The sequence below is a fragment of the Aptenodytes patagonicus genome, chromosome 3, assembly GCF_965638725.1.
Source record: "Aptenodytes patagonicus chromosome 3, bAptPat1.pri.cur, whole genome shotgun sequence".
Taxonomy (NCBI): domain Eukaryota; kingdom Metazoa; phylum Chordata; class Aves; order Sphenisciformes; family Spheniscidae; genus Aptenodytes; species Aptenodytes patagonicus.
In genome coordinates, this window is record NC_134951.1 from 52,433,241 (window position 1) to 52,454,163 (window position 20,923).

A 20,923-nucleotide genomic window follows, 5' to 3' on the forward strand; every position below is an offset into this window, starting at 1 on the left:
TCTGCCTTATACATATAGTAAGTACAAAGAATAATCAAAAATATGTTCAACATTAAATCTTCTTCTGTTTTTCCCCAAACAACATGCTTTTCTTACCCTCCTCCTCTTTTGCCATCTTTGAAACCCAATGGAATGATTAGTTTAGGAAAAGTACCGATACTGTGCTGAACTTGATAACTCTTTACATGATAAATTGAGTAAAGGTACGAAGTTAAACAAACTCACCATTTCAGTGGTGTACCTTCATATTCAAACCATATTTCACTAACTTCCTCTTGTCTCATAACTTTCTGAAAGTGTTTCTTCACTTTATCTGTTACCAGTGTCAAGTAGCTTATCCTTGGCAAAAGCAACTGAAAGAAAAAAATTACAGAAGCTTTAATTATACATAAAATTTACTAAATTAATAAAAATCTCTAACAAGTATGCATTTTCGTAACCAAAATTCAGTCAACATTCTTTTTTTCCCCCCTTTAGGGTAAGATGTCTTTTAGACAATTTACTTGTTAATGGTCAATGAAAGGCTATAAAATTACGTACTCAGAAGATGCAGAATAGCAGTATCCAATACATTAACACACAAAAAAAAAGTAAAAAAAAAAAGTTCTTGATTCTTTCAATGTGGTGGGAGGGAGAAGAATGGAATTTAATTTCTGCTTTTCTGTATTTAAGCAGGCCAAAGAATGAAGTTTTTAACCTTTTTCATATGCACAGATAGGAACATGTTCTAACTTCTCACTGAATATAATGAGCAACTGTGTATCAGCTATTATTTCAAAATGGAAATTCCTACAAAATAAAAAAAAAAAAAAGAATGAAACCTAGCTGCTTAAGGGTTTGGTTTCCAAGTGCGTTTTTATTTCCAATAGCTGGCAATTTCCATTTTCTTTGCACTAGGTTTGCCAATTCAACATGTCAGTCAAGGCTACTATAATTCTTCCACTATTTAACCTTTGCCCAGCTACTAAAATCAGAAAGAAAACTGTCAATATTTTATCAGTTGAAAGAAGACACCTTCTTATAACTTTCTGGCATACTATCTTTTTTTTCCTCAAGTGTAATGTTATGCACTATCCAAAACAGAATGTTGTGTTATTTTTATTTGCAAACCCCTCCACCTTTTTTCTTTTCTTCTTTTTTTTTTTTTTTTTTTAAAGTCTTGTGCCTAGTAAGAGTGGTTAGGCAGAATGCATCAACCAGTGTACTGACTGATGACTGTATAGCACATTTACTTAAGATGAATCAGTCCATAAGCTTTCAGTATCCCAATGAGAAAAGATTAACCTCCCTGTAAAATAACATTTAGCTTTGGAGCAGACATTTTAAATGAATCATATTCATCCTGTAAAGTTATTTTCATTTCCTAATTATTAATAAAATAGATGAGTCTAAGGAATAAATAGAAATAAATAATATTTTGCATATTTAGAGAAAGAGAAACATTCATTTTCCAGTATTCCTCATAACCAGTATTGTTTCTTAAAGTAGTTTCTTTAAAATATACGGATAATGCTAGGCCTTAAGTGAATGTCTATAGTACAGACATCCCAAACTATGTAAGGATATATTTTGCCTGACAGAAAACTTGATCTCTGCTGCAACATTCTTCCAGAATCTCTCCAACACTTAGACCACACTTTGACATATAAATTAAATAAATTCTAGTATCATGGCCAAAATATTATCTATAAATATCAGATTCACAAAGAAAAAGTAGGGAGAGTAAATCAAGAGTAAGTTCTTATGAAAGAGAATGGATTTGTCTTTTAGATAATGCTGCATTAGGTTACTAATCTGCATGCATCTGCGAAACAACTAAATTTTAGGATTATATAGAACTACAAAAGATCAAGACTCACCACTAGCATAGTCATCAAGTCAGTTAACACTTGATCTGCTATATACCATATGGTTTTCTTTTTCCATCTGTTGCTCTTATCACCATCATCATATTGTTTCTACCTTCTTTCATACTAGTCTAATTCAGCAAGGTAATTAAACACAGCCTTCAGTTTTAAAAGGTGAACAATCTCAATAAATTCAATGAAGTCACGTACACACTCAAGTGAGAATTGTTTGGTACCTCAATGACTTGAATGACAATATAATCTTACCCTAATTCCACATATCTACACTGATTATTCTTGAGACAATATAGTCCAGGCTATTCCAACCAAACCCAAATATTTTTGGTAATAATTCCATATTATTTCTGTGTGATATTTACAGTTAAATTAATGCTGGTATATTCTGATATGAGACCCATCTGGACTGCTACAAAAGCCAATTTTCAGCATGCTGCATGTGGCACAGCCATGCAGGAATTGATAAATATATTAAAGCATTATTGATTGCAACAGTCTTTGACATAACCCTTTAAACTGCGTAACTAACTTCCTCTGTAAAATATTTTACTTCAGTTTATAGTGTGGAAGAACAATGCAGTTTCTATTTCAACACAATTAGAGATCAGACTATAACCAAACAGCATTTAACTGAATTTAACAGAATGTGGCCAGCACTCCCAATGGGCCTCTTTGGGAGTACAAAACCCAACAGTTAATCAGGTTAACAGGGGCTGCCTGTTTTTGAGATGCTGAGCATTTGCAGCACCTACTGAACCCTTTTTTTGCTCTTCCCCTTCCATGGGAGGGGAATTCTCTCTCTTTTCCAGCTTTATTTATCCTAGAAATTTACAAGTATACTAAATCTGTTAAGTGAGACCTTTAAAAGCATAGTTTAAAGACATTTTCATTTTGTTACCTCTTTTAATATCCCTTCTCCACCAGTTGTCTACACTCAGTGAAAGACACCAGTTGACACAAAACATTTTTACTCCAAAAATCCTGTGATTTTTAAAAGCTATTACTGAGTATTTCCAGAGCAAAGATGCTAAAAAATATTTAGAAAAAAACCTTAATGTATTTAACTATATGCTGGGCTTTAGTCAATCTCTCTGACAGCAGAATCACGTTAATTGTTTTATAGAGGCCTCTATATGAAAAGCGGAATTCTACACAGCAGGTCACCTTCTAGACTGTTAGACACTCACAAGCTTTTCCAACACTTCAGCCATGTGGCCAGGAGCCTTCCTTTTGGGCAAAGCCGTGTTCACCAGAATGCCACCTCTCCCACACACACTTTTGCTACTGACTCCTAAACCAGCCTGTGCAGGCCAATGAGGCTATACCCTTTCAGCCTTTGGTTACCCTACAGCAATACTTCTAGATGCTGGGAATGAAAGGTCACGATTCGGTGGTAAGAGTAATCCTTGGTTTAGGGCTGTAAAACCTAATTAAGAAAAAACCACACGATCATAGAATCATAGAATCATTGAGGTTGGAAAAGACCTCTAAGATCATCGAGTCCAACCGTCAACCCAACATATGAAAAGACATACTAATCCAAGCTAAACTCATTCCACTAGGTCAGATTCGCTCAATTGCCTTTTTTCTTTTTTTTTTCTTTTTTTTTTTTTTTGGACGAACAACCTTCTATCAGCAGACTTTGTGCTAAAGGTTAGAACAATGCTATGAAAATCAAACACATCCAGCAATTCAAGTAATGTAACAACTGCAACCTGAATGTAGGACTGATAAATCACTACGTAATACGCTAAGAGACAGAATGCCCATCATGAATTAAATGACCTACAGTGCTGCATGGGCAAATATGCAGACAAGGTAGTATCAAAGTTTTTAATGAATAGACTGAGTGCATATTTAGCATAGATTCAATAGTTACCAATTTAAATAATGTATGAGAGAAAATAACTAATAGGAAAGTGCAGGATATAACACATAAGGAATTAAACAGAAGAGAATCCCAGTTTTGATTCAAGTTGTCTGGCAACTGACTGCCATGCTGCCCACTGATCAATGGCAGACGAGTATAATGCTTGCCGCTCGCTATGCTGCCTAATAAAGAAACCTGAATGAAACCCCACTTTCAGTTGAGTTTTGTGGCTCAGAAGGAGCCACATCTGTCTTGTCCCCTAGAAAGGACGGACCTGTAAGAAGATTCAAGAGAAGTCTAAAGCAGTCAGTGGATGAATTGCTTTTAAGTGTCAAGACCGAGTAAGGATTCCTGCAATGTTAAGTGAGGCTGCGTGCCTTTCCCTCCAGCAATCAGTTGTGTAAGTTTTCTCCCACTCAGTATAAAAACAAAAAGCTGGCATAAACTCCCCAAGAGTAGTCAGAGTACATGGTATAAAGCCAAGTAGATGTGCACGACCTGTTGGGATCAGACTGACCATTGCAAGAGTAACAAAGACAAGATAAACAAATTGCTCAGTACTAACAATTAAAAAAAAATACCACTTGAGAACATGAAAAAACCCTAAAATTCATATTCACATCTCAATTCTTAAGTCAATGGCCAAATTCAAAGTAATTATTTAATCCTTTTAAAATGAACAGGTACTAGTTCTTGATTTAAAACGAGACACAACAATAATCAGCTGCTTTTGATACAATTTCTAGCCCTAGCTTTGAAAGAAATTGTGAAAAAACATGCACACAATTCATATAGGCTCAGCTTAAACCAAAATAGCTATACAAAACTGGGGGGGGGACGACGACACACAAATAAGATTAGGGGTTCTTCTCACTAAATTAAGAAAACAAAAGTAAATCTCCAAATACATTACCAGGCAGAATAAATCCTAGTAGGCTAGAACATGCCATCCCCAAAATTGCACAAACACCACCTTCCTTTTGCATATTGTGTATTGCTACAGTATTTAATCACAATAACCAGGAACACTTTCTGTAGAGGTCAAATGAAATGCAAGGAACTCCTAATGCCTAAGTAAACGCTTGCAATATATCTTTGTGTAAAAAGAGTACCTCTGCAGCTATCTCCACAGGTTTTATTGCAAAGCAAAACACCATTTTACATGCAAAACAGATTATAAAAGAGAAAAATTCTAGATTTAACAGGAACTGGACTGGTCTGATCACCAATGCATCCAGGATGAAGAAACAAAGCATCCTAACATGGAATGGCTTCATGTTGCTCACTGTTACAGACATCTTAATACAACAACCCTTTTGACACCGAGGAAGCTTAAAGAGTGGCCCGGTAAAGGCTAGTCCCACGGGCAGAGTATCATTCTAAGGCTGCCTTCTGCTGTAATTTTGTTCTTTACACCCGACAGGTCCCAGCCAACAAGTACTCTGCTTCCTGTACACATTTTATCTCTAACTGTCGTTTGCACCAAGAGACAGACGGTACACCATTTTAAAATAAAAAACGTAACAATTTTAGGACTGGGGAAAAATCAGCTAGTTCAGGAACAAAGGTAGTTCAACCTAGCTATTCCTAATTATGCTTCCACTCCAAACACAAGCATTTGTAGGAAACACTCCAAGGAAACTGACGTATCCGTTTCCAGTGTAACTCTGCAGAAACCTACCTGGCTTGACTACAGGAAGAAATAGCACAGTGTTTTATCTGAGCCACTTAGTCTTGATGTCACTACTCTTTCCAAAAGATAGACAAGCTCATTTTAAATTAGCTCTGCTAGCCCCATGCAGTGCCATAATGTGATACACGCGTGCATCACTCCTGTGCGGTGCTAATACATCTAACAGACAAGGGTCTCCTGCCACACCACTCACAAACTGAAATCCATCACACAGATTCTGGGTTGTTTTTCTAACCCCTCACCCTCCAGGTCTATGTCTTCCTCCATCTTCATAAAGCAAGTTCCTCAGAGCAGAAGCTTTTTTCCCCCTCTTAACATAATGATGCCAGTATTTCCTTCCCATGCAGCCTTCCCATTTATGGAAGGCAGTCTGGAATACAGAGGTATATAACTATATTAAAAAGTACTATTAAAAAACTATATTAAAATATATTATATATACTATATATAAAAATATATATTTATATACTATTAAAAAGCTATATTAAAAAGTACTAAGATATGACAAGAGGAGACGTGTAAAGCTGAACAGCTGGTGTCAAGTGCTGGGAATGTTCACTACATATACTTTTTTTTACTCCAGTTTTGGGAAGTTTGATGGTTTTTACTTCAATTTAGCTCCAGTTTGATCCCATATGCTAAATGTCCATTAGCAGCTGAAGCACATTTTCTGCTTCAGCTTCATGTGAAAATGAGTCAGCTTGTGGGCTGTAAGACTGCTAGGTGATGCAAACCTGGGCACAGTAAGTGGAAAGGATGAAGACTTGCTTCAAAAATGCACTCCAGATCTGAACAAAAACATTAACGTAGATGCAGTCTGAAACCATGAGAACTAAACCACGAGTTAAAACCTTGATTGCTCTTCTACCTTTTACTATTGTAAATCCTTGGTCCCTTCAAGAAGCAAGGCTATATTATCAGCTCCAACACGACCTGAAAAAGGAAGAAGCTAGAATTTTAGAACTGTGATCTGTGAATAACCACATTTTGCAGAAATAGAGAATTAAGCCTTGAGAATTTTTGTGCACACTTTAAGTGGAGTAAATAAAAGAAACCCTACCAGCTTAAAACTATCTCCTTGACTTAGAAAATTGCCCACACCATGAAGATAACACGGTTTCGGGGTTTCCATGCTGATCTTATGTTAAGATGTTAACATCAACATCCGATGTTAAACAGATCAAGACTGCATGTCTTCGTACTTAAACTCATACCTTTCATGTAACATTTATACAATATATACATATATATTTTAAATCATATTTATATTAAAAAAATATATAGAATTTGAAGTCTGAAACTTCTAGATAGCTCAAATGCATTTGGCAATAGGTCAACCACATGAAGTAAAAATGCTTCTGTTTTTCCAGTGGTGAAACTAAACCATAGAAAGATAAGCACTATCATTACTGAACAAAAAGCATTAATGCTTTATTAGGTTTCAAAAACCCACTGAACACACATGTAAATCAGAAACTGATGACATGAAGATGCTATTAAACACAGAAGAAAAAAATTTCTACCCAGTCATATTTTCAAAAAGAGTAGAATGGGATATGACAAGATTTAAGGATTTCAGAATCACGTGAAAACTCATAGTACAAGATTTTCCTCCCACATACTTGTCACATTTCAAATTTAAGTTTCACTGAATCAGTTAACATTCTCTATCAATCAAATGCCTATTAGGTGCTGAAAGGATGAAAACTGCCGAGCACGCTATAAATAAATACCACACGATTATAGAAGGCCCTTCCAGTTTACAACTCAAATATATCCATCTCACCCTCATTTTTATCATCAGCTAGCAATCCAGTTCAGGCACTGTACTGTTAAGACATTATAGGTGCTTGTCCTACATCCAAGCTAGCTCTCCCATGGCTGCTAGCACTTAAAGAAAAGAAAACGAGCAGAAAAAGTCCATGAGCAGAAAAGTCCATGAGCCAGTGTTCATTATGAGTTTGTGTTACGCATGTGACTGATCTTAGTGTTTAAGATTGCACAAAGCTCTGACTGAAGTTATTTCTGCAGCAAGGTAACATACAATTTCTCTCCCTTCTTCTGGTCATTATCCAAGAACATACAAACTCACCATCAGTACATGTAAAGCCTCTTCCTTTTAGCTAATTACTTTTTGACTTTTTCATAATTTTTTTTAAGATCTTAATTATCTGTGATAATTTTATCTCACTGGTGAAACAAGCTTAAAGTTTTGAACCTGCTGTGAAGAGAGGCGAATCACACAGAGTGGTCATATGGTTTACTTTCAGAACGTACCAGGAATAAGAAGAAACAAGCTGGGGGTTTTCTTCCACAACATGTAGTAGCACACATGATGAGAACGAAGGAAACAAACGTAACTATGGCATTGGACTATCTGTGACTACCTTCGTTATACTCACATAGTAAGGTTCAGCTTCCCTTTCAGTTATCTCATCCTGATACAGAGTGAAACAAGTTGGTATTCGTCCAAACCACACATCTCGAAGTACATCTTTGTCATCTGTCATTCTTCCAATGGATAGTGAAGCACATGTAGATCGGTTTGTTTCTTCAGCTAGAACTGTAACCCTGTTCCCCCCAAAAGAAACAAGTCAGCACGACTGCAAATAAAATACATCTTGTTAAAGGTTCTCCCGTAACTACGCTCCTGCAAGCATGATCAACACTGTCACCGAGACATTAAATGCCTCAGTTTGTACAAAGAACGGGATGAGTTAAGGCCTCCGAGTTAACACTTTCCCAACACCAAACACACGGTGGATGACGAGTAAACGAGCATTTTCTAAGCCTGCATCACGCCCCGACCGTAGAGGCAAAGGGACCTCTCCCATTACCGCCTTGCAGTCATCCCGCAGCTCCCACACCCCCCTGAGGCCCCGGACCCACGGGCAGCCAGCAGAGCCGGCGTCTGCAGACGAGCAGGAGGACGGGCGGCGGCGGGGACGACGAAGCGAGCAGGTCTCTCGCCGGCGGGGCCGCGGGCCGGCCCGGGAGTGTGTGTGTGGGGGGGGGTCACCGAGGCGCCAGGACGGGCCCCAGCATCGCCCACCGCCGCGCTGAGACCCAGGGGCGCCCGGCCGGCCCCGCTGGCCCGACGCCCGCCAGCAGGTTCGAGGCGGCGGCCGCCCTCGGCGCCCGCAGCAGCGGCCCGGCCAGGCCAGGCCAGGCCCGGCGGGGTCTCCCTTCCCTCCCAGGCGGCCGCCCGATGTGAATCAGCAGCGCACGGCGCGGCAGCGCTCCGCCGCACGGGGCCGGACCGAGGAGCGCTACGGCTACGGCGGCGGCAGCGGCCCCCAGCGTGCTCTCCCCGGGCAACGGCAAGGCCGGGGGGCGGGCCACAGCGGTCCCGCCCCGGCCCCGGCCCCGGCCAGCCGGGGACGAGCGGAGTCCCCCAGGAGGAGGGCGCGCCCCGGGCAGCCCCGCCGAGGGGGGCGGGAGCGGGTGGGGGGAGGGGGGACCGCCGTTACCTCAGTCGCGACCCGCGCCACCTGCCCGCCCGCGGGGGGTGCGGCGCGCCAGGCAGGAACTGAACCGCGGCCCCGCCCCCGCTGCGGCCCCGCCCCCGTCCCGCCCTCAGGCGCACGCGCCGTCCACCCCGCGGCTTCCGCCCGGCTCCCGGCGGGCAAGCTCCGGCGCCCCCCCGCCCCCAGCCGGCGCCGGAAGCCGGAAGCGGGGCGGAGGGTGGCGGCGGAGAACGGCCGGCGGGGGGGCGGCCCGCGGGAGGGGCGTGGCGGGTCTCTGGGCGGGAAGGAGGCGGAGGCGGGGCCTTGGGGCGGCCTGTGGCAGGGTTCCTCACGCCGCGCCGCCGCCCGGCCCGGCGGCTGCCCCGGGCAGCGCCATGGCGGTGGGAAGGAGCCGGTCCCGCAGGCGCCCCCCTGCGAGGAGGCGGCCGGCCGTGCTCCCCGAGTGCGCTGTTGGAGCTGCAGCGGCAGGGCCGGCGGCGGGGGGGTCGCTGGGCTGCAGCTGTGACCAGGCCCGGGCCCCGGCCCGCCCCTGAGGCGTCAGCGGAGTGGCTCAGCCGACAGGCCGCGCTTCTGCCAGCGCGCGGGAGCCAGTGAAGCTTAATGCTGAAAGTTTTGGGTGCTCACGGGTTTAAACGCTCTTCTGAGGATTTTGGGCACAATCTAACCGCTTAAGCTCTCTCTCCTCTTTTCCTGTTCTTTATGCGGTAGACTTCCTACGCCATGATTTTACACCGTGATCACGGGAGGGTGAGGAGTATGCGCTGCCACCGGGGACATCTCTCGCACGCCGAAGCATCGTTCCGGATCAGTTTTTCTTGGCCCGATGGGTGCAAGTTCACAGTGGATTCCATCTCTGGATTTTAAAGAACGCCTCCTGCAATTCCGTCGCCCTGCAAATCCCCACCTCGATGTCCTACAACTGTAGGAGTGAAGAGGAAGGACAGCACTTTTCAGGTGGGAGGGAACATCGTAATTCCAAGGAAGATCTGTATCGTAGCTTCCTTGCTAGTATGTGTCACGCGCTAGCTGCTGTCAAAGCTGGGTTCTTCTGTGGCGAGACGTACAACTGTAGCAAATGTATTACAGCTGGTGTTTTGGCAGCTAACATTTGAAAGAAAACCGATAAAACGTGTTTTTACCTGGTGCGGATGGCACACGCTGCGATTTCGGTAGTGCGATGTTCTTGCTACGCTGGCTTGTGGCCACCAGATGTCACGCAGTGGCCGCTGCTGCTGTCTTACGGAATTCAAGAACAAACTACAGTTACTACTGACTTCTTGTGGTTTTTACCCAAAGACTGGCATTTTAATGAATTTGTACGTTGCTGATTCAACCGTATGATTTGGAGAGTTTTAGTATTTTTTCAGTCATCTGAAAGATTAGAGAAGTATGAAGAGCTTATTTTATTTTTTCCAGTTTAAATGAGCTTGTCATGATCACCTCTTTTTGATAAAACATAATATTCTGAACACAAGCCCTCTTATAAATTATTAGAAAAAAATAACTTTTTTTGTTAATGCTCTATGAGCAAAAAGTGTAGCTGTGGCACTTCTGTGCTTTGGGACATACACAGTGAAACTTTCCCTATCTGCTCTCCAAGGGTTTTTGTGACACATTAATTCAACAAACAGGTAAACTGGTGTAAACCCGGAATAAACTTCATATTTGGTGTGGTCTACCCCAAAGCAGAGAGGAAGACAGCACATAGCACATGCTATATTGCAAGGGCTTTAGGCTCTCACGTGACCAGTTCCCTTACGCTCCTAAACATAGGCAACTTACACTTGCTTTGGGCGCACGTACCGGGCGGCACCTCTAAAGGGCATGCTAAGGCTGAGATGATGGAAGGGGAGGGGTTCCTCCAGAAGTATTTATTCCCTGTGCACTCGCAACAGTTTAACTAGTGTGGATGGTGTGTGAATGACTGTCTTGCAGACCTGGAGTGGCAGAAGCTTCTGGATGCAGAAGGACGCTTCCATGGAGACCTGTGCAGAACTGATGCCACAATTACAAAGGCATCCAGCCCAGAAGCACTGGTCATTGCTACAAGCTTCTCTAGGGATTTCTGCAAGAAACCCCCTTAATGCTGTCGCAGGTCCGTTGAAACCGGTCTGATGAGGGTGCATCGACTAGTGGAGCTTCTGTGAGGTGCCAGCAGCACTGCAAAAGAAAAAAAGTAGTTTGCCCTGGTTACAAGATTTACAAACTTTCAGAAAGCTTTGCACATACAGATTTCCCTACAGGAAATCAAGGAGAACCACGTTTATTCTTTGCCCTTTCCCCCTATGAGTTCCTCAGAGTTCTTCTATAGGAAAGGGTTGTTTCAGTAGTGCTGAAGGATTTGATCATTGTAGCAGCATCACCAAAGATAATGCCAGCTTGTATTGAAAAGAAAATGGCCCAGAAACATCCACTGGCACAACTGCTCCCACTCATTTTTTTCTCATGAGCAGGAAGAAGTCTGCCAGCACTGCTGTTAGCAGTAATACTGATAGTGTGTGCATACTGAGGATGCGACCCATTCTTGACGCTGCCTGTGCTTACCTCCTGAGGTCTTACTTAACTAATTTACTGCTACAGCTCTTGAAGCGTACCATTGGCCAGCTAGACGGTGTAATCAACGTTCTGTTGATTACTAATGACAACTACCAAACAGATTAAACATTTACTTTTGCATTATTCTCTCATGTATAGTATAAGGAACATAGGCGCCTGAGTCAGGCATATGGATTCCACTCCATAGGCTGAAAATTGAACACCATCAAGTGCCCAAGTCTTTTGCTGGATCTAGATACAAGATGCTAAGTAGAGAATAAAACACAGCAAGATATAAAGTGAGATAACTTGCTATTTAGAATATCTTCCTGTTTAAACATCCGAGCAAACTACCGATGTAGTTGCCAGACGCAGATGCAGCAAGATACGTTGTAAAGTCTGGGTGAGATTATAAAGACAATAGTTCTATAGGCAAATGAGGCTCTGCTACTGAGATGAACTTGGTTGTAGATAAATACATGAGATATAATGGAACTACTGAACAAATAAAGTAAACCTGAAGTGAATGCCAAGTTTGCTATTAATATGACTATAAATAATGAATCTGAATCCAAACATAAAAAACAATTGCTAGGATGGAATGTCAAAACAGATACAATAAAAAAGGAATTGCCCCCTTTGGCATATTGTTTTCCACATTGTTATCTAATGCTTCAAGTTCCATCATCACTCGGCAGAATGGACCAGTCTAAACTGGAAGGGGAAGAGCTCAACAAACATACTTCCAATTCCAAAGATCTGCAAGCAGTATTCCCCCATTTTAAATGTCATCATCAGACAGCACACAGTGAGTCATTCTTAATGGCACCTGAATCAAAACACCTGTTAGTGAGTACATATGGAATGTGAAGATGCTTGTAAAGAACAAGATTATAATTAAAGATGGATTAATTCTAACAGAAATAAGAGAAATAGAACAGATGGTTTACATATTTGTGGGCAGTTATGTTTTTGTGTAATGGTAGTGGAGATGAAGATTTGTAAACAGAATGACTGTATAATGTAGGTTGGAAGGGACCTTTGGAGTCCTTTCCTGACCTCTAGGCCAACACCCCTTCTCAAAGCAGGAATAGCTACAAAGTTAGATCATGTTGGTGAAGGCAAATAATGCCAACATTTGGTTGCTGAAAAGTTACTTGAAATAAAATGTGAAGTAGTATTTCCCTGTATATTTTGCTGTAACTGGGATAACTGATATTCATTGCTTTGATCACATGGAACGAATTTAATGCTGCTTTCATAGAACTGGTATTTTATGGCACCTACACATACACAAAGTAAGGATCGTTCATATGTATAACAAAGAACCCTGGCAGGTGGACAAAAAGTTCCTTTTATTCAGGCCCGGCTCCTCTTTGTGTAAAATCCTGACTCCATTAAATCAATGGCAAAACACACAAAGATATGTGAAACTTAGCTTATTCCAATGTTGCTTTATTAGGAACTGATCAGCAATCACTACTGATGTTTTCCCTTCATTTCCCTAACAGTTTTCAACAGAAAGCAAAACAGATTTTGTTTTAATTTCTCAGCTATTGTCTTCTGAGTATGTAAACAAAAACAGATTGTGAGAATCATTAACGTGCACCTTTTAACATGCAACAGTAAGAGTCAGATGAAACTCATAATGCTGCTATTTATACCTAGCTAAATAGTTCATTGTTGCTGCCAGTGAAGAATTAATTTGATTAATTACATGAGAAGCTGATTCATTCATCTGAGACCTGTCCGGAAATATTACAAGATACAAGTACCACGTCTGATAGCACTTAATGTTTTCCAGATACAATTTTAATTTATATGTTTGTGGAAGCAAAAAATCACTCTTACATGGATATACTTCTCCTTTCATGCCCTCTTCACCTACTAATATTTGCCTTCTATAACAGGTGGATAGGTTTGGAAATATTCTAGTCTGTTTTTAAACTCTTTCTTGCCTAAATAACTGAAGTGTGCTGGCAGCTGTCCTAGTTTTCCCTCACAGTAGTTAACTCTCTTTTACTTTGCCGATTTCCTATTTTAATTCTAACTTAAAATTCCTAAGTCGTATTTCAAACTGTCAGAATAATCTTTTATTGCTAAAATAAGTGACTGGACATTAGGAACTCCTAGTTCTAAGTCTGCTGCTTATTATTTACCTTGAACAAAATCTCTTGTGTTTGCTACTTTGTCGTAGCCCCATTAAGACATCTTGGTCTTAGTGAGGAGGGAGGGAAATACCATTTTTAAAAATTTCACAATATGTATGTATGGAGATTTCTTATGAGCATAAATCTGATAATAAGCTTTCTTTTTTAATATATACTAATATTAATCATTAATATTAATAATATTAATATATAACAATATATAAGTGCCAACAACCATTTGTTCACTTAGCTAGATTTTCACCCCTCTGCACGTTAACTAAGTAATACTTATTCTGTCAAGTATCGTCACTTATCAAAGAGGAGTGCCTGGTATTCAAAAGGCAGTAGGATGATGATTCCCAGTGATTCTCATTTTTTCTGTTGAGAATACTGAAATAAAGGTTAATGGCTTTGTCAGTACTGCCTCGGTATGTGACAGGATTGGCCCCATCCATGTTTGGTACATAAATTTAGCTGTTTATGATTGAGGATCCCCACTAACGTAGTGCTGAATCATAGCATGGCCAGGAAGTAAAACAAAAATATAAGGGGGATAGTATAATAATCCTGTGCTGTTTGGCTATTGGAACAGCCTTTAGGTTGTTTATTTTTAGGCAGGAAGAGGTTTCACCCTTAATCCGAATGGAAACCTCCTGTTGATGCTGTTGGGATGTCAGCTTCTGAGACAAGGGCAGTCCAGTCCTCAGTACAGGAAGACACTAAGTACCTGTGTGTCACCCGCTACTCGGGAACTCCCAGAACTGAAACTAGCATTAACTGCTGTTTATCATAGACAAGTGATCTTTTATACCTTTTTAAGAAGACTCCTTGCTGTACAGCTTTGTATTAAAATCCTTTCACTAAGGATTTAATTCCTTTTCTATGTTACATTGCATAATTTCAAGCATCTGAGTTAGACACGGTCATCCACAGATACTCATTACAACCTAGTCCATTGGCTAACTTACAAAACCTGGCATACTATTGCCATAAAGTATCAAATATCATAGGGGTTCGTGGATAACACAGTGCTTGCTAAGTGTGGCATCAGTACAGCAGGCCAGATTCCCTGCCTATACAAGTTGCCACGGCTTCAGAAAAGTAATTTTCTATTTTCAGTGAACCTGTGTATCTATTACATCTGACCTAGACCACGGTTTCTTTCGTAGCTTTCTGACAGGAAATACTTCTGACTTGTAACAAAGTACAGGATTTCTCTATTCCAGACAAAACTGTTTTTGTGGTATGACCAGATGATCCTCAGCAGTTTTACCCAGGGAAAGAATTTTTCTCAGTGATTCCAAATTCACTTTGATCATTTAGTAGTAATAAAGTCTTGATAACTCTGAAGCTCTGATATATCTTTGTTTCTCCATTAATGAAGTGTATTAAGGAGGTTTAAATTTATAAAGACTTTTTAGTGAATTTAAAATCAATATTGGATGCGAGTTCTGTTTTTTCTCTTTGTTGTATTTGTACAACATTAGTTATGTGAGCTAGTTGTTAAATCACTCTGATTTCTCAGGAAAAAAAGTAAGCATACGATGCATATAAAATGGGAGGACGGATGTTAGCGTTGATGGGGAAAAAAGTAAAAATCCTAAAGTCTATCTGATTCCATAAGAAGTATAATTACCAGTGGCCTCACCAGTGCTGACTTGGGGGGAAACAATCACCTCCCTTGACTTACTGGCCACACTGTGTACGTAGCCCAGTATATGCTTGGCCTTCACTGCTGCATGGGAGTTTGCATTTGCCTCTGTTGAACTCCATGATTTTTCCACTGGCTCATTCCTCTCGTTTGCTGGGATCCCTGTGAATGGCAGCTCAGCCCTCCAGCATATCAACCATCCCCCCCCCCCCCAAGTTTGTATCATCCAAAAACCCAGCAAGTGTGCGTTCCAGCTCATTGTCCAGGTCAATGATAAAAGTGTTAAATGGCACTGGCCCTAGTATTAATGCTGGAGGAATGCCACTAGTAACCAGCTTCCAGTTAGACCTTTGTGGTGGGTTGACCCTGGTTGGATGCCAGGTGCCCACCAAAAGCCGCTCTATCACTCCCCTCCTCAGCTGGACAGGGGAGAGAAAATATAATGAAAGGCTCATGGGTCGAGATAAGGACAGGGAGATCCCTTGGCAATTACTGTCACGAGCAAAACAGACTTGACTTGGGGAAAATTAATTTAATTTATTACCAATCAAAATCAGAGTAGGATAATGAGAAATAAAAACTAAATCTTAAAACACCTTCCCTCCACCCCTCCCTTCTTCCCGGGCTCAACTTCACTCCGAATTTTCTCTATCTCCTCCCACCTCAGCAGCACAGGGGGATAGGGAATGGGGGTTGTGGTCAGTTCATCACACGTTGTCTCTGCCACTCTTTCCTCCTCAGGGGGAGGACTCCTCACACTCTTCCCCTGCTCCAGCGTGGGGTCCCTCCCACGGGAGACAGTCCTCCATGAACTTCTCCAATGCGAGTTCTTCCCACGGGCTGCAGTTCTTCATTAACTGTTCCAGGTGGGTCCCTTCCATGGGGTGCAGTCCTTCAGGATCAGACTGCTCCAGCGTGGGTCCCCCACGGGGTCACAAGTGCTGCCAGCAAACCTGCTCCAGCGTGGGCTCCTCTCTCCACAGGTCCACAGGTCCTGCCAGGAGCCTGCTCCAGCACGGGCTTCCCACGGGGTCACAGCCTCCTTCAGATGCATCCACCTGCTCTGGCGTGAGGTCCTCCATGGTCTGCTCCAGCGTTAACCTCCATGAGCTGCAGGGGGAGAGCCTGCCTCACCATGGTCTTCACCATGGGCTGCAGGGGAATCTCTGCTCCGGCGCCTGGAGCACCTCCTCCCCCTCCTTCTTCACTGACCTTGATGTCTGCATAGTTGTTTCTGTCACATATTCTCACTCCTCTCTTCTGACTGCTGCTAGTGTTGTGCAGGGGTTTTTTCCCCTTCTTAAATACGTTATCACAGAGGTGCTACCACTGTCGCTGACTGGCCTGGCTTTGGCCAGCGGTGGGTCCATCTTGGAGCCAGCTGACATTGGCTCTATAGGACATAGGGGAAGCTTCTAGCAGCTTCTCACAGAAGCCACCCCTGTAGCCCCCCTGCTACCAAAACCTTGCCACACAAACCCAATACAACCTTGAACCATTAACCACTACTCTCTGAGCCCAGCAGTCCAGCCAGCTTTTCACCCAGCTTACAGTCTACTCATCTAGTCCAGATTTCCTCAGTTTAGCTACCAGTATACTATGAAAGACTGTGTTAAAAGTCTTGCCTCAGATAAGCTACATCTGTAACTCTCATCCACAGAGCCAGCCATTTCATCATAGAAGGCGATCAGGTTGGTCAAGGATGATTTAACCTTGATAAATCTCTACTGGCTGATTCCAGTCATCCTTCTGTCCTTCATGTGCCTGAAATGGGGAGGACTTGTTCCTTAATTTTCCCAAAAGCTGACCAGGTTGTAAGTCTTACTTCTTGGCTTTTTAAAATGTAACATTTGCCGCAGCCTTTCAAAGATGATAAAGAGGAGCCTCACAAAGACATCAGCCATCTCAGCTTCCGTGGATGCATCTCATCTGGTCCCATGTCAAGAATTACTTAAATTCTCCCTAACTTGATCCTCCTGTACTGTGGGTAGTACCTCATTCCCCCCAGTTTGCTACTAGGCACAGAGACCTGGCCTTGCCAGTAAAAAACAAGGCAAAGAAGGCATTAAGTACTTCAGCCTTTTCTGCGTAGTTTGTCACTAGGTCCTTTCTAGCTTGCCTGCACTATTTAGCAGCAAGCTTACATTTTCCTTCACCTTTCTTTTGAGGCTGCTTACCTGTAGAAGCCCTTCTTGTTGCCCTCTACATTCCTTGGTGGTTTCAACCCCAGCCGTGTGTGGCTTTCCTAATTCGACTCTTGCATGCCTAGGTGATGCTGCTAGATTTCCTGGTAGCCTGTCCCTGCTTCCACTTTCTGCATATTTCCTTTCTGTGCCTGAGGTCAGCTAGAAATTCCCTCTTCAGCCAACCTGGCCTGCTGCCATATCTGCCCATCTTCTTGTGCAATCACAATGGACCGTTCTTGTGCTTCAAGGAGATTTTATTTGAAGATCAGCTCTAATGGGATCTTTTTCTTTCTTGGCTCCCCAAGGATTCCTGCCTACCCATTCTCTGACCAGGCTGAAGTCCACTCTCCTGAAGTCCAGGTCTTTTCTCTGCTACATACCTTCCTCACTTCCCTTAGCATCGTAAATTCAACCTGTTTCTCCACTTCTTTTTTTCTCCACTCCATACTCTGATGAACCTGCTTAAAAGCCTTTCTCAATAGATGAGCAAGACTGTTGGGAAAGATGCTCTTGCCTCTCTTTCTCACGCTGGTGCCATCACTCCCCACCAGTCCTTGCTCCCAGAAGACGATCCATGGGCATAGGAGCCAAAGGCCCTGCCTGTGACACCAGCCACGCTGGCTTTGATCTGCAAGATACATCTTTTCCTACTGAGCCCATCTCCTTGACTGATAGGTTCAAAAAGGAACACTACCTTGGCCCCTTTACCACTGCTTAGAGCACAGCAGTCAACTTTGATCTGCTCAGGGTCTCTTTTGGCAGCAACACTTGTGGCCAGATGGGTAAGCAGAAACAGATAGTAATAGTGCAAAGACAGTAATAGATAGCAATAGTTCAAAGACCCCGTCAATCCTTCCGTGGTGTCCCACATCGGGGCCCAGGACAAGCAATCAGCTTCCCGACAGCAGGTCTGACCTGCAGGTGGGTGCTCTGACCCCTAGAGAAGGGAGTCTCAGCCACTGTTACCCATTACTTCTTCCTTATGGTGCTGGTTCCAGCCGGTTTGGGATCTTCATTGGATACCCCTGGAATTCCCCATGAACATCTCTAATTTTAGCTATCCCCCAAAACTTTCTATCCCACGTAAATTTTACTGTCTTGCTACATATCATAGCTCATCAATAAATATTTTAATAAGAACAATCTTATTAGAGATGTTTAAGGAGGTCCATTGCTTCTTTCATCTCACATTGATTATTCTCACTCTTTCTGTTGGTCTGTGGCAGCTCTTTTTTCTCTCAACACGTAAGTATATAGTTTCCTTGATAACCTATTGGGAAGGGCATGGTTATAAAGACTGAATAAATTTCAGCTTACTCATTCTCCTTCATCTACTTTTTTGTAGACCAGCTAGTAGATAACTCCCTAATTATTGTTTATTGATGGCAGAAATTCACTGACCTGCATTCTCACAGTCACTCTCTGTGCTTGTTTTAAATATTACATCCTTATTCTCTGTGATTGCAACTGATTATCATGGGAAAAGCAAATGCTGACGAACAGCTCTGCCACTTCATGCTTCTACTCCCTGGGACTCCCGATAACTGGTTTGCTTCATCAGCCTGTTTCAACACCTCCTCTTTTGGATAACTTTTCATGGGACAGTGCAAGGTTTAGATTCATCTAAGAGGACAGAGCTGATGGCTGCACAGAGCGGTGCCGGCTGATGGATTTCACAGGGTCTTCACACAGACAAAAGGGCTTTGTAATATACAGGAGACAGGAGGAAGAAGTGACTGGTAAACATAAGTGAGCAGACGGTTTCAATTTCCTAGTAAAGCTGCTGTATTATCTGCAGATATATAGGAACAGTTATGCTTTTAATTACATCTGGTCAGCTTAATATTTAATTGCAGATTCTTTAGCACCTAACTAGGTTACAGAAGACTGGATAGCTCTTGGATTTGTCACAGCACACTCATATCCCATAGCAATTTAATCATCTGTGCTTACGCTTCAGTCTTTAGCATTTTGGTTTTAGACTACAAATTGCTGAAGATAGAGACCTGCCTTCCTGCATGCTTATACATTTCTCAGCTCATCTGTTAGTCAGTATAAATAATAATAAATAACCAATAATTATGTATTTAATTTCCAGGGCTACTGATTAAGTAATATACCTGGAATCTCTATAAAATCATTAATTTTAAATTTCGTGGTAGTTTCTGCCTTCCTTCTTAAAAACTAAAAGAGAAGGATCCTATCCTAACTTAAGCCATGCTGGCTGACAGATTTATATGAGAATATGATGAAAATACAATAGAATGGCATTGCTGATTTAGTCAAACTTAAATTAAAAATTATTCTCTAAGGTGACAGGTTTCCAAATTAATTTCAACCTAGAGAATAGTTAAAATTTAGATCAGGATGCAAAATAAGAACATGAGATATAGCTTAGCTTTTGGGCAACCATAAAAGTGCAGCAGTACTATGCACACTAACTAGTGGAAAACTGGGAAGCAAGAAAACCAAAGCTATAAAATATTAACCTGCAAGTATATACATTTCAGCAAAGCTATACCTACTCAGGAAAACATAAGCACATCTTGATATTAAGCAGTAAATTAATAATTTGCCAGTATTATATTCCTAATGCCTCATTATTATGTTAATTTTGATATTTTTTAATGCAATTGATTTATGGTCTTATTAGTATAGCTTTAAATTGTGACTACAGGAGAACAGAGTGCTAGAATTAACATTTTTTTTTTTTAAATCAAACTCCAGAGGAGCCTGGAGCCCCCGATGCACAGAGCAGCACAATGCTGCCAATCAATGGCATCCTGCCCTCGTGAGAAGCAGCATCTCCCACCTCCTACTCAGTTTCTGTCAGTCTACAGAACCACCACGAAGGGAAAGAAACAGAAAATTTGCCACAATGTGGAATGTTCTTTCCTCTGAGCGGCATCCACAGCATTTGTTTCAGGCTAGTTATAGAGTCTGTTTTCTCATAGCTATTTTATCTTCCCCTGTTACAGCTTCAGGAAGGAAAAAACTACTTACTGAAAAACCTCAGATTCCAAACAAATGCCATAGTGAGCCAATGTTGACATTAAGGGAGCTGGTATGAAAAACATAGCATACCTATAGCGTTTTACAGATTTTAGTGTTCAGCTTGAGACCAGGCACAGAATCTTTATGTAAACTCTTTATGCAAACTCTTTATGCAAACTGGCAAGTCCAAAGACTGAAAGCTTTGAAGAAACGATGAGATTAAAAATGTGCAGAGGAAACATTCATCTTTTACAGGGGGACAGAAGAACACAATACTTGGATACTCAGAGCAAGACTGAAGTGGGTTGTAGGTGTTGTCTTGACTTTGCACTGACACTGCACTTCAGTGAAAGGTAGTTATTAAGAGAAAAGTAACATCGGATTGTCATTAACGGAATGAGAAAAGTACTTAGCGGGTAACAGAGAAGGAAACCCCCAAAAGAAATGTTTTCTGTGGGACAGTTTTTTTCTGTGAACTGATTGGAGAAGGAATGAAAACTACTACCATGGTT

The 20,923-nt window shown here is 42.0% G+C and overlaps 1 protein-coding gene and 1 long non-coding RNA gene across 3 annotated transcripts in view; one reads left to right on the forward strand and one right to left on the reverse strand.

Annotated features, from left to right (window-relative positions):
* ATG5 (autophagy related 5) overlaps window positions 1-8,966 on the reverse strand; it is an 84,645-nt gene extending 75,679 nt beyond the window's left edge. For both annotated transcript variants that reach the window (XM_076333323.1, XM_076333324.1), the window contains exons 1-3: window positions 8,899-8,966; window positions 7,831-7,999; window positions 226-353 (exon numbers count right to left, since the gene is read on the reverse strand). In XM_076333323.1, coding sequence (XP_076189438.1) covers window positions 226-353; window positions 7,831-7,938 — 236 coding nt within the window. In that variant the 5' untranslated portion in view covers window positions 7,939-7,999; window positions 8,899-8,966. The remainder of the gene's footprint in view (window positions 1-225; window positions 354-7,830; window positions 8,000-8,898) is intronic.
* A 272-nt stretch (window positions 8,967-9,238) lies between these two features.
* On the forward strand, window positions 9,239-15,016 carry LOC143157992 (uncharacterized). Its single transcript, XR_012994884.1, has 2 exons — window positions 9,239-9,849; window positions 10,831-15,016. It is a non-coding gene; the product is annotated as an uncharacterized LOC143157992 (long non-coding RNA).
* Window positions 15,017-20,923: the final 5,907 nt, after the last annotated feature.